This window comes from Phasianus colchicus, chromosome 3 (genome assembly GCF_987193195.1).
Source record: "Phasianus colchicus chromosome 3, bPhaCol1.hap1.1, whole genome shotgun sequence".
NCBI classification, from domain to species: Eukaryota; Metazoa; Chordata; class Aves; order Galliformes; family Phasianidae; genus Phasianus; species Phasianus colchicus.
Window position 1 is genome coordinate 31,425,651 of NC_143438.1, and position 18,421 is coordinate 31,444,071.

The 18,421-nt window shown below is 38.2% G+C and overlaps 1 protein-coding gene across 6 annotated transcripts in view; it reads right to left on the bottom strand.

Annotated features, from left to right (window-relative positions):
- Window positions 1–18,421, bottom strand: part of MOCOS (molybdenum cofactor sulfurase) — a 234,075-nt gene that overhangs the window by 56,890 nt on the left and 158,764 nt on the right. For all 6 annotated transcript variants that reach the window (XM_090137218.1, XM_090137217.1, XM_090137216.1 and 3 more), the window contains exons 6-7: window positions 17,549–17,748; window positions 2,051–2,167 (exon numbers count right to left, since the gene is read on the bottom strand). In XM_090137218.1, coding sequence (XP_089993344.1) covers window positions 2,051–2,167; window positions 17,549–17,748 — 317 coding nt within the window. The remainder of the gene's footprint in view (window positions 1–2,050; window positions 2,168–17,548; window positions 17,749–18,421) is intronic.

An 18,421-nucleotide genomic window follows, 5' to 3' on the forward strand; every position in this document is an offset into this window, starting at 1 on the left:
ATACTGTTTTCGGAAATACACAGTTAACCCATGAATACATACAGAGAAAGGAGAAAAAATCCCAAATGTCTAATTAGCTACTCAAGCAAGGAAAAATATTGTTTTGAAATGTTTGCCCTATTCTACCCCAAGGCAAGAGGATCTTCTCAGAAACTTATGTCAAGAAAAAGTTTGCATGTGCCAGAATAGCCTGTTAGCAAGATCAGTCTCCAGATAAATTTCAGTCTCATCTGCATAGTTCACTGAGATTTAAACTGGGATATTACATTCAGATAGCTGACCAAATCACTAGTCTGCTGGTTTCTGTGGGAGTTTCATTTACATTCACTGTCAGAACAGTTCCATTTTATATAATCAGTGGCATATTCACTGAATTGTAGAGATTGGAAAGGGCCTCTAGAGACCATCTGGCCCCTGCTAAAGCAGGTTCCCTAGAGAAGGTTGCACAGGAAAGCATCCAGAGGGGTTTTGAACATCTCCAGAGACTCCACAATCTTTCTGTGCAGGTTGTTCCAGTGCTGTGTCACCCAGAAAGAAAAAAAAAGTTTATTCTTAGTTTTGTATCAAATTTCCTATGTTCCCATTTGTGCCCCTTCCCCCATGTACTATTGCTGAGGACCACTGAAAAGAGTCTGGCCCCATTCACTTGATTCCTACCCTTTAGATATTCATAAGTATTGATAAGATCCCCTCTCAGGCTTTTCTTCTCCAGACTGAATATTCTCCAATCTCTTAGCCTTTCCTTGTAAGGAAGATGCTCCAGGCCCGTAACTATCTTTGTAGTCCTCAGCTTGACACTTCCTAGAAGTTCCTTGTCTTTCTTGAACTGGGGAGCCCAGAACTGGACACAGTAGTCCAGATGTGGCCTCACCAGTGCAGAATAGAAGGGGAGGATAACCTCCCCCAACCTGCTGGCCCTGTTCTTTTTAACACATCCCAGGATACCATTAGCCTTTTAGGCCCTGAGGACAGATTGCTGGCTCATCATCAACCTGCTGTCTACCAGGTCACCAAGATTCTTCACTGAAAATCTCCTCTCCAGCAGGTCAGCCCTTAACCTGTACTGATGCATGTGGTTATTTCTCTCCAGGTGCATGACTCTACACTTCTTCTTGTTTAACTTCATCAGGTTCCTCTCTGCCCAGCTCTCCAGCCTGTCCAGGTCAGTGAATGCTGCCACTCACCTCTAGCAAGATAAGCTAGAAACTCCCTTTGATCATCCACCTAACATTAGCTCAACAGTGGACATGACATTTAGCTCTTAGTTTCACAGAAGGTTGTTTTTTTTCTTTTTTTTTTTTTTTCCCCCCAGAATTTCATTTATTTATGCATTTCTGTTAAATAAAAATGGATGTGTGAATAGTGAAAGCTTTTTCAAGCAAGAAATGTTACTGATCTACAAACATAAGTCCCACTTTCTTTCTGGGAGAAAAAAAAAAAAGGCAAAAACAATGCATATATGCAAATAATGTGAATAAAAGCTCTCTTCCTTTCCACAGTAATGTAGTCAATAACTCATTTTGCTGATGAGAATGTCTCAAAATAACTGCTTGACTGTGCTACCTCATCATACCACTTCTGGAAGATGAAAAATCTCTGTAAGTATGGGTTTTTCATTGGTCTTATCCTGGTGAAAATGTTCAGTAATATTTACATGATACCGACACAAGTGATACAGCACAGTCCTTCATATAATAGCAACATATACTGCTTTGGGTCCATAAAACGGTTTTGTTTCAACACTTCGTTTCAATGTACTGAACTTAAGTTCATTTTCTTCTTTAACATGGTAATTGAGTTGAAAGATCAGAGAAAGCAAATCAAACTCACCTTAATTTTAAAAGTTGCAGAGACTCAAAAGCACAGCATATGATAGAACTACTTTATTCTTTAACTATCTATCTATCTACTTACTAATATTTTCTTTATGGTTTAGGGCCAGATTTTCCTCTCTCCCATCCTTTGTGAAATTCAGAACTGATAGCCTGGGTCACTGAATTTATATGTTTTCCATGGGCAATGTATCACATAATCTCATTCAGAAACTAACCTGCAGGTTCTTTTGGATGTCCTCATCGCTTATACCCAAATGCATCTGGCAGGCTCCTGTGTTACAGAAGCAACCTGTGCGGACATGTATGTTGTAGAGGCTGGCCATTTTTTCCACCTTCCCGATTCAACAGGAAATAACACATAAAAGAAGAACAAAAGACAGACATTTAAAAGTTGTGGTAAACAATATACAATGCTTTAAGGGTACAAATCAACTCACATCTCTAAATCATTAACAACTGACTATAGCTGTCAGCATTCCCATAATACACTGAGGATTTTTCAGCCTTGTTATTTCAGCTGAAAGAAAACACTGATGGAAGCAGATAATTACAATGGCACTGAGAGAAGTGTATACAGCACACATACAAACACACACACACTGTATCAGTTCAGACACAGATCTGTCTAATACCAGCACACATGCTTACTTTTAAATCTGTGCACCTATATTGGTAATGCAGGTCTGCAGATTAGTGTCATTTAGGGTTTGGTCTGAACCATCACCTATAACTGCCCCTACAAGATGAAGAGTGAGGGGTGGGGCACCTGTTAGTTAGCTGGAGGAAACCTTTCCCACCGGGAATCTGAAACTGTAATTCCTTATTACAGAAAATGAAGATATCAGCGTGACTGTGGCACACCAGTGCTTGAAGAACCAGCCCCTCACCAAGCAATTACACCTCATCAGGCAGGCACTCCACTGGGATACTTCCTTTGATTTTCCACACATGACCACCCAGTCTACCAACTCACTGATGAATGTTTTCCTGGTGCTATGCTTTTTTGTGTGTTATACTGTCTCATATTATCCACTTAATATTGAATGGGCATAAATACAGTGATTGATGACAAGCTGGCACGAGTGAATGATGTGCAAAGAGAACAGAGACACTTCTCTTTATATGCATCAGAAGGAGAAGCAGATACGGTTGCAGTGGAAGAGTGGCACTGGCTCTCTAAATGGCCCCACAGAGAAGAAATGCAGACTGTCAAGGATTCATAGCAATGCTAAGAAACAAGGGAAGCACACCATGGGGATCCTCTTAGCACAGTTCAGAAACCATGGAAGCACACAGCAGGGATCTTAACACGTTTTATGTTGATTTGAAAAAGCAACAACAGCTGGTGCTAATGATAACTGAGCAGGTATAGATACTGGCAGTTATTTCTTTGACAACAAATGACGAATAGGCCTGGTCATGACTTGGAAAAAGGACAGATGGTCAGAAAGGTACATCCAATTGGCACATCCAACCCTTACCACAGACTTCCAGAACAACTTCACACAAACTGTGGTTAATCTTTCTGTGCTTTATCTCCTCTACTGCAAAAGGGAAACTTGGGGTCCTAGGAATAAGCACGTTACAGTTTGAGGGGACTCAGATATGCCAGAAACACAGTCCTCCTCTAAGGCAGCTAAGGCTACATGCAGAATGGCAGCACCCAAAGCTGTAGGAATGGAAGTGCTTACCATTTCAGACCAGACACTTCCCTAGCTGTAAGCCCATGCTTTACCTGCCTGAACTATCAGTGGAAACATTCAATCTAGTTTTTCTAGGTGGCTTAAACTCTGTTTGCTTTTATGTTCTTTAAACATAAATTCTTTTTATATTGGTTACTGGTGAGCACGTTCCAGATTGTCCCAGCTGTATAACACAGCCCATCCTCTGTCTCCTGTTTTCTGACATCATCGGCCTTCTAATGTCAGCCTTCTGACAGCTTTGAGTTTGCTTGTGTGAGATACCAAATACCCTTAATTTCACTATCTTGGGGCCTTGAAAAACCAAGTCATTAGAACTTATTCTAGGCTGGAATAATTCAGCCTAAGCAGTGTACAGTTCTGCTAAAAGCAGTTCCAACTAAAAGCACTCAGTGTGTGGGACACAAGATACTCCACACAAAAATGTGCTGTATACACATAAGAAATCCCACACTATTATGGAGCAAAAGATATCACTGCTCATACTTAAATGTGCTCTGCCTCATTAGTTTAGTTCAAAATGGTTTAGCTCTCAAATGGAGAAACAACCAAAGTAACCAGACTTGGAAAGCAGAGAAAACATATCTTTTCATGACTAATGCTTTGAAAAATAAACTGTGTTCAAAGCATGTTTCTCAAATCAAAGTTATAGCTAAAGTCATCTGCTGAGAAAGATTGTTGTGGTGTCATTAACTTTGTGCTGTCAGAAGACTTCAGTCTGGGAACAGTGACATTTTCTTGACTTCTTTTTACACTTAGATGAGAAAAGTTTACATTCTGATATAACATGGTTTGTCATGGAGCTGTTGACTCGTGGGTGGATCTATCGTTCTGCTAATGATGACAAGCAAGGCTAAAATCATGACAGATTTCACTACTGAGACTGTACAGTGTTTGGATTTATTTTCTCAGTATTCAAAAAGCTTAGAAAATATCTTTTTAATACTAGTTTGGTTTTTTTCTTTTGAAGAAATGTTGCTGGGCAGCCTTGATTATCCAAATGTATGCAATGTAATGAAGTTTCCATGACCTAGCTTCAAGGAATTGTTAACAAGATTATTTTTTTTAATCTTTTACATTTTGTCAAATAAATTATTACCATGCTTTAATAAAGGCCTCAGAATTTCATTCTAACCTTGCATAGCATTAAGAAGAGAAATATGTGACATGACCCAATAACCCTTCTTCGATAACACTTTTAACTATGATGTATATTAGTCTGTACAGTAGACAAAGATTATTGATACATAAAAATGTATGAATATTAGGGGAATATAAAGTTCAGGAGAACAAAGATAAGTTAGTCATAAGCTTTACTATTAATTGAGTTCTATTATCACCAATGCAAGGCTTAAATACACATAGATGCCCTGCAGATCTTGGTGACACGATGCACACTTTTTATTGAAAGCAATGAAACCATGTAAAGAATGAGCACATGCAGCACTGCCAATCTATCTGTCCCTTGAACACATGCTTGACTGTCCCTTGGACATATGCTATGCCTTCTTTAGTTCCACCCTAGAAATATTCTGTGCGGGGAGCTAATTTAATCTCTCTCCACAGTGTTACCACAGAGCAAAACAAATAGAACATAAAACATCTGTTACAGTTATTTCAATGAAGAAAAGCTTATTTAAATAAAGCACATCTCTAAAATTGCCATAAGGAGCAATAACGGGTACGGAATTCAGGCTTAGGAAATAAAGCTAGATGTTTGCAGCTCTGTATCTAACAATGGCAGCAAGCTTTTGGGAGCCAGGAACATGTTCATCAATAAGGCACAGAAGCATGAATGGTACTAATGGTATGTACACAGAGTTATGTATTCCAATCTTCAGCTTTGGTGGTTCTCTGAGTCCAATAATTGGAACCATTGTGCCTAGGTTTTTCAAAGCCTAATGATGACAGTTAAAGTGCAAAATACATGCAGAATCTTTACAGCATTTTAACCGATTTCAGTCAGTGAGGAAATAGTAGTTAAGTCATCACAGTATCCTGGAGTCTCTTCTGTCCCTCAGAGTCCCTTGGCACTCATTACTTTTTCTGAAGCTGTTTGCTGGAGGCCAAACCCTGTAAGGGTGCTTCATGCCCAAACACTCTCATGTCAGATCATCTTGACTTTTGACAAGAAAAAAGTGCTTTTTCTAGTTCCAGGTTGTGGTCTTTGAATTTAACAAACACACGTGAGGAATGTCCATCTAAACCAATTTTTAAAACACTTATCTTCGTCTCAGAGAGAATTTCTGTTTTAAGCATAGTTGCTATCCTCAGCAAGTCAGCCTTCAGCACTGACACACTGACCAAATGTTCACCTTTAGCAGTTGCTCTGTTTGGCAAATACTATTACAATTTATATATATATATTTAATTAAAAAAAAAAAGGGGGTGGAGAAGGTTTTGTTTTTAGCATTTTAGCATACTGTCCTACAACAATCTCCTGTTGGATAGCTGGTATTTTCATACTTAGAAGATGAACAGAAAATAGATTTTCATGTGTTCTGCCTTCCTATTCCTTTTCACACTGTTGTACCAGTAACTCCTCTGCCTTTGCCAAATGACTGACTTCTGCTATCCACTCCCTTAAGGACCTCTCTAGAGGTATGCTGCATGGTGTAAGTCTTTGTCTGGCTTCAGACTCTGCTGAAATAAGTCTGAGGATGATGCTCTTACTGAAGGTAGACATATACTAAGTGATAGAAAAGATTTACAAATACCATGTGGTTTCGCATTATTTCTAACTACCAAAGTCTAAGATTTTCAGTAAGAATGGTGGATTCCTTAGGAATCTCTGCTGAAATCATTTCTGTAGGTTCAAATTCTGTAACTGTTTTTCAAGCAAGTTATTTTACTGAGCATCACAATTACTGACACAAATAAAAGTCTCTTTTATAATAGGTCATGAAGTGTCCTGAAAAAAACAACAACAACAAAATCATTTAATTCAAAAGTAGCAGCTACTGTCCTTCAAGAATTGGGACTGGGACTTCTCATTCTACTTTCTGCAATGACCACATTTCAGAGGAGTTTGCCTGTCTGATGAACTTGCTCATTAGAAGAATTTCACAGCACACCACTGATGGCTGCCTATAAAACAAGATTCATGACACTGTGTTCCACATCCACTGGTAAATTAATTCACTGATTCATGGCATGGAGTTGGAGAGAAAGTAAGCTAGCTCTTTCCGTCATCCAGCATTTGACTGTAAAATGTTGTTGCTGATGCAAATGCATAATTAATCTTGTTTAATACAATTTAATAAGAAGTAGGTCAGAATATACACATATACACATGCATACATATATAAGCAGTTGTTTTGAAATAACTTAGTAGTGAGAAAAAAGCATTTTAGCTGAGCAACAGTATTATTAAACTGGTTTAACTGTATGGTTTCCTGGTTTTGCTACCTCAAGGAAGGAATTTCCACCAACTTCCTGATATTGATGAAGCTGATTCTCAACTGCTGATTGTGTCTCTAGTTAACAGTGGTTCAAACAAATTGGTATGTGGATGTAAATCTTTCTTCAGTCTACATACATTCATCACTCTCTCCTTAGCAGACAGCAGTAGTGTATCAGACTGAGGTACTGAAATCTACTGAAATTGCCAAACTGAACGTCTTGATAGTGGAAGTGTGAAGTTTTCAGGAAATTTCTTGTTGATGTGATAATTTAATCTGCCAGTTTAAAAAAAAAACACCTTAAATAATAGGCATTATAGGAAAATTCAGGATAATTTGGAATATGTGATTTACCATTCTGCAGGAATTCTCTCCTAGAAGATGCCACATACATAACAAATTGTAGGTCCTCCATGCAAAAAGGAGTAGCAAGAATTTTACACTTCTGAGATCCAGAAACTACCAGTTACTTTGGAAATTATGTGATTTTAAGGAAGAAATGAAACAGTCTTGATTCTTAATGGATGACTTCACATTTTTTTTTAACTGCTTTTTGTGCCCTGTACTACATGCAATGAATTAGGGCATGCGTTTATTTGGAACATATCTCAACTTTAGGAGTCTAAGATCTAGCTACTGAAATTGAGTAGATTGATGAGTAGGTAAAACACCTTAGTGTTGTCTGATTTGGCATGTCAATTCTCATTGGTCTCCCCAGTCAATCATATTTTGTTTTCTTTTCTTTTTAAAACCATTTTCAGTGATAATAAAAATCCTTTTGATAAAGTGACATCCAGAAAAGGGCAGATTCCAGGAAGAAAAGCAAAGCAAAGAAACCCAAAACTTCTGCAGACTTCTAGCTCTGACTTCAACATAGCTTTCCCATGTTGTAATAGGAAACTTTCTATCTCTATGTCCAGTTGTTCATCTCTAGCTACCATGTAGGCTAAAGGCATCAGGGTAGACTACTGCTAGACAGGGAAGTGCCAGACAGAGGTAAACACCACAAAAAATTAAGCAATATCTAGTTCAAAGGGGTAAAGGGGAAAGGAACCAACTAACAGAAGTGGAAATAGGGCATAGGAGTAAAAAAAAAAAAAAAAAAAAAAAGGTGCACTGCATAGTACTACATCTAGAAACATAGATTAAATTCATGCTCCAGGTGAAACTTTCCCCACCTTTTTCCTTTTTTCTTATATCCCTTCAATCTCCTTTTGTCTGTATTTATTTCCTCCAAATGGCAACAATACTGCTTCCTTACCACACAGGGAAGTCAAGGGTTAAAATACTAATATTTCCCTTTGTTGAAATATTATTTTAATTACAGCCATACAGATTCCTATACAGAATTTCTCTAAAGGGAGAAGGAAGATGCAAGTGAGGTAATAGAGCAGGTAGAGGCAGGCTCTCTTTATCTTCAAAGGATTCAGAGAGTGGGCTGAAACTGGACACCGCATTCATTCAAAAGTAGCTGATTTGCTTTTATTAATATCTAGAAAAAAGCATCCAGCAGAGGCTATCAGAAGTGCAGTCCTCTTCCTGCTGCCATGGGGTTTCTTTTCACATTTCTCTCCTACGTAACAAGGTCTGCAGTTTAGAGCCACAGTTTAGCCCTGTGAGAAAATATTTAGCCTCCCTCATTTATCTTAGATTCTGTCATCGGAACAACTGTGAGCATCTTTCTTTTATCTCCTTTGCAGTTTCCTTAGCAACATGCAAGGACACTCCAGAGAAGTGGTGTCAGGCAAAATCTTCAGTCTAGGCTTTCATGGAGCTTTCTAACCTTGACCAGTTTTGGTGAGCAGTATAACAGTACACAATTTTAAGCATACCACCTTGCAAGTGCCTTTGTCCCCCTGCAATGAGATATTGTAAAAAGCAACTCAACTTGTACCATGCCATGACTTCCTCAACAAGACAAGCCTGCAAAACAGGCTTGCAATTATCACACTGAATCTCTCAAGCACATCATCTCCTTACACTCAGTCAGTAAATCCCTACCTAGCTCAATGAGAATGTGCTGTATCACCATCCCATTGTAATGGCTGTCTTTGAGTGCCCAATGCTGTGTTACTGTTATCTTGTAACCAAACATAAGCAAAGAACCAGACTGTAATAGCATTTCTTGCCAGTGTGAAGTAACTAGGTGCTATTTATTGACTTGCCATCATGGTTTGCTGCATCTCTACTATCTCCCTGTTTGGGAGACGTCCACAACACAATTGGAAACTAATTAGAAACAAGGAAATTAGTGGAGGTTGAAAAGGAATCTTCCCAGCAATTTTACTTCTTGCAATTCTGTTTGCATTCCATTTCACCGGTCCATCCACTGTCCCCAGCTTCCTGAAATCAATGCCTGAATCCATAGCTAAAATCAATAGTGAGCTATCACTCCAGTCATTTTTAGATTGCTATTGGGAAGAAGGCCAAAAATCCCATTAAGTATGTTAAGAACACTTTTTTTCCCCTGAGTCATCAGAATTAGTATAATGAGTGGATATGCTTCTAAAAGCATTATTGTAACTAACTCAGGGTCATCTGACCATCCCTGAGCAGACTTTCTTAGCTAGAATTAACAAATACTGAATTTCCATTTTCTCTGGCCCCCCAGGAAAAAAAGGCTGCACTTCTCCAGCTGTAAAACTGAATGATTACATAAAAGAAGTAAGAGTTGGATGGGGGGGAAAAGAAAAAAGAAAAAAAAAAGATTAGATTTTGAAGAACAGCAAGGAACTCATAATTTAAGTACAGTAGAAAGTATTGCTCCTTGCTTTTTAATAATAACCCACTTTCTCCTGTAGGGACATGGCATGAATTTCCAGACCAGGTGACCAGATCAGATGGCTACTACCAGACTCCAGCAGCAGTCTGACCAAACTAAGCTAGTAACAGCTTCCAGTTCTAAAGAAATGCTGCAGCTCCTTTTTTCTTCACTCTTCTAATGTTCATATTCTCCCTGCTCCAATTCTGTACAGATGTACAATGCAGTGGATCCAGTCTACTAGAGCAGCAGAGGGTACTGTCTAGGATATAAAAAGCAGTATTTCAGGAAATCTACCTTCTTCAGCTATTGCATGGTTCTTTTCATCAAGTACCTAAGTAATTATATGAATATCTATCCATCCAGAAGTGTGAATATACACATGTATCTGCCACTTCATGTCTGAGGATATTGACCTATTTTCTCTTAATTCCTGAGTGATTAGAGAGTGCTATTGAGATAATTGTATAAGTGGGAAAAACAGGTATTGAATCTGTCAAGATTCAGAAAGACTTCAGCAGAAGCAGAGGATATCAGCAGCCCATTGCTGGGTTCCTGGATACTGATGTGGGTCCAGCTAAGCAGTTTTTTAGTATATCATTGAAGAAAAAGGAACATCTAAAAATAAAACATTTAGGAATGAAAGCAAAGAAAGTGTACCTGTGATGAAAAGGTACAGCCAGAATTTGCTATGGCCACGATATCTACCGTGAGCAACTACTTTTATGTACATTTCCCATCATCTCTCACACCTCTTTGTCCCATATTACTTCTGTTTGAAGGCCTAAGCGCAAAAAGACAGAATAAATTCTATTGGCATATATTGCTGTCTCTTACGCAGGTTGTGCTTCTGAATGCCTGTCCAAATCTCCTGTCTCACACAGTTGGAATCTTCTCTTTTTCTGCTTTCCTGTCCAAACTCATCTTTTTTTTTTTTTTTTTTTTTTTAATTTACCCAATGCTTATAAAAATGAAGACTTTGGTTACATTGTGAGAAACTTAGGTTCATCATCAGGATATATTTTGTAGCAATGAATATAGCTAAGTTTCAGCCTCCAAATACTGTGGAAAGGTTCAGATTAAGATGATCCTATCTTGGCACACAATGAGATGGATAACCTCTCACAGTCCCTGCAGTGCTAAAACTTGTTTTTCCCCCCTTCACATCTCAAATCACGGGAATAAGTTTCACTTGGCTGCTAAGCTACTTACAAGAGAATTCACTGCTGTGGGATGCTTTGGATAAAAAGAGATAAATGGAGTTAAATAGAAAACAAACACTTTTGTTTCTAGGAGAAGTCTCATTCTTTTTTCTTTTTCTTTTCCTTTTCCTTTTTCTTTCTTTTTCCCCCTCTCTTCTTAAACTAGCATGTGAATACTGGAAGAAAGAGGCTATGGGGTAGGCATGGTACAGTGGTGAGATCCTCTGTGGCTCTTATGTCTAAGTGATTTGGTGCCACATTTTCAAATGGAAGACCCTGCTCTACACTTCAGAATGACAGAAAACAACAACAGGATAGAAGAAAACAACAGTGGGTCACTGAGTCTACCCTTAACATTAAATCTTAATACCCTTAATATTATCCTTAACAAAACAAGGGAGGTGGAAATAGAAAGAAAGTGGATGAGAGAGTGGGCAAATGCCATAATAAGAGCAGTCATCGGATTGCACTACAGATTTGTGCTGAAGGGACACACACTGCAAGTTATCCGTTGAGAAGTGTTGATAGGCTTTCCCTGGGAAATGGATGAAGAAAGATAAGTTCAAAGTCTAGCTCTCCCCTCACTCTATCTGGGCTGATGGGAGCGAGCAAGGACATGCTAATGCAACCTCCTAGACAAAGTTGATCACAATCTAGCTGACCAGGGTTCTTAATCCTGAAAGCCATAACTCATCCATATGCAACACTGCTGAAGAGCCTTCCCTAGAAGATGCAAAATGTTTACACAGTCTTTGGCAGCTGATTCCTGTTATAGCAGTTTGTCTATCACACACAAGTGTGAAATGGCAGGAAGGAAGGCTGGGACTCCTAATGGATTGATGCTTACTCCCTTCGTAAAAGGATTTTTAGGAGGCATGGCAGGCATATATGGATGCCAAGGAAATTTTTGTAGGTGAGACAGTCACAGCAAGCCACAGGCTTCAGGCAAAGCAGGTATTGTGGAAAAAAAAAGCTATGAGAGCTAGGATGGTTGATTGCTTTTTAAGCCCATAACACACAGTAAAAATAACAAGAAAAGAAATACTTTCAGAAACCCAGGGGGAAAAGAGAAAAAGTTTGTTAAAGGAAGTTGTACTTCTCACTGGGGGCAGAAAACGCAGAACTGGGAGGTGTGACTGGGTAAGAGCTCCCTAGAGCACAAACGTAACAGATGTTTCAGGTGAAATTCCATCTGCCCTCTCTGCCCTAATCCCCTTCCCCTCTTCCAGCTCCCAAACTGACTTTACAGGAAGAAATGTGAAAGGTTGTTAAAATTACTCTGCAACCATCTATATTACAAAGAATATTTAACAGATCTCTCCTTCCTTTGAGAACTATGAGTAAAACTCAAAATAACATTAGCACAAAAGCTCCTCATGGCAGAGCTGGTGTTCTTTTTCAAATCTGCAAGTGAAGAGATATGTACAAGTCCACACTTTTATCCTATTTGTATAGGAACAAACCACTTTTTTTGTATCTATGTTTGTTGTTTCAAATCAATATTCCCTTACAGCTCTTCCATCCCCTCTCTGGCAACCATAACACATCACGGAGGTGCATGCAAGACTTTGATAAAATGATGGCAACGATGCAAACTGAAGCCGAGTCATTGCTGTCAAGCAGTGTTTCAGAGACTGGAAGGACTTGGGGATATTTATAAACTCGTGTATGCTGAAAATAGCAAAAATTCACTATAAATAAATGAGGCAATGGTGATTTGCTGCATTAGAAATCTGCAGTATTAGCTCATCCCTGAATACATATATATATGACCCCATTTTTGTGACATCATAAAATCTCTTTAATGTCTAGAGCAAATTGCTCTTTTTTTTTTCCTGGAAGCCTTACAAGGAAATAGGAGATCGGCAGCTTACTGCATTAATGTCAATCCTGCCACTTTGATCCTGTACCACTGACTTAGCAGGGGTGCTTTGACTCTAGTCCTACACTTTCCTAAGCGTCAGCTGGTCACCTGTCCATTCATTAACAGCAAAAGCTATAATGCTGGAGAATTACCCATTCTGAACTGGGCAAGTATATATGATGAAGCTGCTTGGTATTAAATACCAATATACTGGTATAATGGCCATCTTCATGCCCTAGGTTTGCTATAGTTTAACCTCTGTTCATAACCTGGGCACAAATGGACACACAGCATAAAATGGCAGACATGTAAAGAACAGGCAGTACGTGTAAAAAGAACGCAGATATCTTCCCAACACATTTCAAGAATAAATTAATAACAACAGCAGTCTACAAAGACAGCTTTTTACTGAAGGAAATCATTTCCAAGGGAAGTATGGCAGAGCTCAGAAGGAAGTTTGATGCAGCTCAAAGAAGGAAAATTAGTGTAGTTTTAGTGCCAAAAGACTATAGACTTATGGAGATTTCAAAACTTTAGTAGTTTTATTCCTAGATAAAGAAATATTTCTTCATGAAAAAAACTGAAGAAAAAGCTTTTGAATGATGATTCATATTTGAAGCCTGCCAGTCCCTCTTCTTTAATTGTTTTAATTACCATTTAGAGCAAAACAGATAAACCAGTAATTGAGCTATCCATTAAACCTGTGATACACATAGCATTCAAAGATAGTTCTTCCAAAAGTAATCCTCTAAAACTCTGACAATCTTCAACAATCACAAAGAAACAGCTAAAAGAAAAACAAAGAACAATTCAACTTCTCTAACTACTCCACTCCCACCCTACCACTTCTTAATATCTACATGTTCTGTATCGTACATATTGGGACAGGAAGCTATCAAAAATGATGCCATTGTTGAGACTGCAATCATGACAGTCTCATTTCTTGTTTTAATGAAATTTTTTCATTTGATCTTGACTGATGCAAAAAAAGGTTTTATTCAAGGATGATTCTGAGACCACAGTTGTTTCCTACTAGTGAGTTGATGCAGTGTATGCAATTTATGAATGCTTGTGTTTTGAGGCACAGTCTTGTTAACTGGGATGAATTGCACTCATAAGAATGAAAAATGGATTTCAGTAATAGTAGTCAGTAAGAACAGTTTTCCTCTAAAATACTACAAAGATAAAGCACATGATTTTTTCCCTGTTTTAATTTTCAGTGGCAGTGCTAAATGTCATTTATTTCATCGCATGCCTTTCACATTCTAAGTATCTTGGACTTAGCTCAGAGTTCTGAATATCATGTAAATTATGTAAATCTTCAGGCTTAAATGTAAGCTTGGTATCCTCTGAAGACACTGTCTACTTCTAAAGTTTTTCTTGCCAGTCTGAAATGTTTGGAATGGAATCACAGAATCATAGAATGACAGAGTTGTAGGGGTTGGAAGGAAACTTTGGAGATCATCGAATCCAGCCTCTCTGCTAAAGCAGGTTTCCTACAGTAGATGACACAGGAGAGCATCAAGGTGGGTTTCGAATATCTACAGAGAAGGAGACTCCACAACTTCTCTGAGCAGCCTGTTCCAGTGCTTTATCACCCTCACAGTAAAAAAGTTTTTCCTCATGTTTGTCTGGAACTTTCTACATTCCAGTTTGTGCCCATTTCCTTGTCTTCTGTCACTCAGCACCACTGAAAAGAGTCTGGCCCTATCCAATTCTCTCCTGCCTGTAGATATTTATAAGCATTTATATGATACCCTCTCAGTCTTCTCCATGCTGAATAGCCCTAGGTATCTCATTCTTTCCACATAAGGGAGATGCTCCAGGCCCATAACTGTCTTTGTGGCCCTCTGCTTGATTCTCTCTGGAAGTTCCTTGTCTTCCAGGAACTGAGGAGCACAGAATTGGACAAAGTTGTCTAACCTGGGCAGAGTAGAGGGTAAAAATAACCTCTCTCAACCTGCTGACCACACTCTTGTTAATGCACCCCAGAATATCACTGGCCTTGATCACAAAAGCCAGGGAGAAAGAAGAGAGGAAAGGCATGAAAGAGAGGGGAGAAGAGAGGAGTTCAGTTGGAAGGGAGTTGCAAAGGTCATCAAATCCAATTATCTGATCACTTCACACCTAACCAGAAGTTAAAGCATACTACTGAAGACACTGTCCAAATGCCTCTTGAACACTTAAACACTCTAGGAAGCCTGTTCCAGTGTTTGACCAAATAAACTTTTCATTGCATCCTGCCATCAGTGATGATGTCAGAGCCCAGCACTTCCTTCTGCCTCCCCTCATCATGGTGCTACAGAGAGCAGTGAGATTGCCTCTCAGGCTCCTCTTCTCCAGACTAGACACCTCATGTGTCCTCAGCATCTCCTAACAGGACATACCCCCAGCCCTTTTATGAGACTTACTGCCCTCCTCTGGATTTCAATTACCTTAACATCATTTTTATGTTAAGCCCAGAAATGCATGCAATATTCAAGGTGAGACTACACCAACACTAAATACAGAAGTGAGAATAAATTACTCCAAACCTCAGCATAGTACCTTCTCTAATATCAGTCAGTTTGTCCTTTTCAGGCTACCAAATGCTAATGTCCAGCCACGCTAGGCAATGGTCACATAACAATTGCCTGTCAGGAAGACAAATAGAATTGGTTGGACGCCTGGTTATAAGTAATTAATTATAGATGGATATCATCCATAAAAGATAGGACATTCTGTCATTTCCCTTTTCATATACTAGCTGAAGTACACTTGGAGTCATTAGTTGGTATCCACTAGTAGGTATGTCAGATAGAAATGTCATCCAATTTTCCCTTCGTTAAAAATGTTTTCTGAGAGTCTTCTGAAACTGTGTTCTTCTAATTCCATTAGATGATATTTGGACTGACTAGTGAATCCATGGGAATGTGCAGATCATAGACATGAGCAACCTAGAGTACACCATTTCATTTCTAAACAAAATTAATAAATGTATTAGATCTAGCTTTAATTTGAATAAACCTGTCTAATTTTAAAGACGTATACAAGTAGTGCCACAGATATGAATGAAGATGAGATTACACTGTTTCTTTGATGAAGCTTGCTCTCTGTCGTACAAATTTTCTTTGTCATCATAAAGAGAGAGTAGACATTTTTTTTCACCCATAACTGCTGTAAGATGTCTGTGAAAGAATTTAATTCCATAAGGAAGCCAATTATATATATCACACATGGTATAGCTTTGGAAATAATAGTGCTGCTTGTTAATTTCTGAAAGTCATTCAATTGCATATTATTTTAATTAAAAAAAGTAATTCAACAGGCAGTGCAGATGTGACAAGTATGTATTTGAAAACTTTATAGTTCTTCATTCAACATACTCATGCCAGAAATAATGACAATGTGGTGAATAGTGCAATCCAGATGATACAGATCAATAAAGAAGCTTTTTATGAGCACCCATTGCAGCCAACTGGCACAGTGAAGGCATAGGACTATAAAATCATTGCTTATTTAAGGGTACAGTTGTTTTTTAAAAAGTGAAACAGGCAAGAGTCATTTTTATTGTAAAACAGTGAAAATTGGAAGTGCAAATACAGGCTTTCCTTTTAACTAACGGACAGAAGCAAAATCAGAATGGTGACAGAGTGTTTTACTACCCCAGTAGTGTTAATGTCACTGTTTTTCTCTAAACATTGCAACACATACTCAATATTGTATAAATGGCTAATTGATTCCTAAAGTGTGAAATTCTTGGAACTGAACTTTGGAGAATCTTTGAGGCTGGCACTATAGCCCAGCAATTTTTAAAAGACGTATAGAGAAAAGAGCTTCTCCACGTTCATCAGTGTGGTAAATCCTTTAGAAAGTTTACAAAGCTCCAACTCTGTTAGTCAGGCTGCCAAGTAACTGTTTCACCTGCTCCACCTGTGTATACATGCATCTCCCCACATACTCTCATAGACATTTCTCTGTGTTCCATTCCAAGAGCAATCCAACTACACAACTACTGCTTGCAGAGCTGCTATCAGTTATTGAAAGCTTTGAAAAATCAAGGCCATGAACTTGATGTGTGGACTTATTCAAGAAGCATGCAATAAACAGAATAATTTAGCTGAACTAGAGCACTGTGCTTTTTCTGGCTTCTGTTGCTGATCAAGCGAGCTGTGTTACCCTGTGTTACGCACTGTCTGCTTTTCCTACACTGGTGTGTGGTCAAATAAAATTATGGCCAGTTTCTCACATTGTAAACAAATAGTGAAAAGTGGGAAAGTTTCACCAAATTTTGTTACCAATACTGAGAATAGCTGCTAGATAAAGACTAGAGAAAGTTACTGAGAAAAGTTTAAAGAATTTTTGATCTTGAATATCATGTGTAGTCCTCATATTGAATATTTAACTTTTAAATAAAAATACCCTAGTGGTTACTCAGTGCTTTCTCAGAAGTATCACAATAACATAATTATTAGAAGCAAAAGGAGAAGTGAAACCAAACTGCCTTGCCTGTTTACATCCTGGTAAAACAGACAACTTTCAAACTTTTAATGCGTGGAGTATTACATCATTAAGATATGTCCTTTGTTATCATGCACTTTACACTGTGCTAGCTAGCATTACTTATTAGATTCTCTTTCCATCTTTAAAAAAGGTATGCATGTATTATGGAGAGCTATGAAGAAAGGAAACCGAAACCTCAGAAGGGACAATGACAGATAAAATATTTTCTTTAGGATAAATAACTCATTGCAAATATGCTTAAGATACGACTGAACATTCTGTTAAGGGAAAAGAGGATCATACCTGTGAAAAGCCGATCACTTCTCCACTTTCATCGAGCACATTAAAATTAATGATTGGACCTTGGACATCTGGATTGCTGAAATCTGTGTCATTGTAAAGACGTACAACAGGTGCCCCGTTGGCATATTTTAAGGTAGACAGCACAGTATAGGTGTAGCGAGCTAACGCAAAGGTATGCTGTTTTATTTTCTCCATTCCACCTGCAAAAGAAAAGTGTACATATCAGGTACTTTATTTTTATAAAAATATTTTTCAGAACACTGTAAATGGGAGGCAACTAGCACAAAACCAGTATGCTTGGGCTCTTTTAAATTAATATACAATTTGAAAATATTTTTCTCCTCCTACAAAAGCTCCTGTTGTACTGTTTATCTACAATGAATCTGCTGTAGAAATCTAAAGTTACACTGAAATGGATTCACATGCATTACAACACTGATAGTTCTGGCATATACATATCACTAAAACCTTCTGGCACAATTAATTTGAAAAGCAGGTTTTGCTTCAGGTTTCACTTTGCAGATCATAGGAATGAAGTGTCTACCCTTACACAGCGCAGAAAGCAAACTGTTATGTCTAAGATAAAAATAATATTCTAAAAAAATGATAAAATACAAGTCTCAGTCCATGAGCAATTAATTGAATATTGAAAAATGTATTCTACTACGCTTTTTTTTTTTTTTTAATAAGAAAAAGGATGTTGTGAACACTTCACTGACAGCACCCATGCTACTATTTGCTCTAGAGAAGTTTTGCAGAGATGTTGTCACAGGACTTGGCCTGGAAAAAGCATAAAGAAGGAATATACTGTCATTCTTTGCTTCTTTATTTTTTCTACATAGAGCAGTTTGGAAAAGAGGACTGCACTTATTT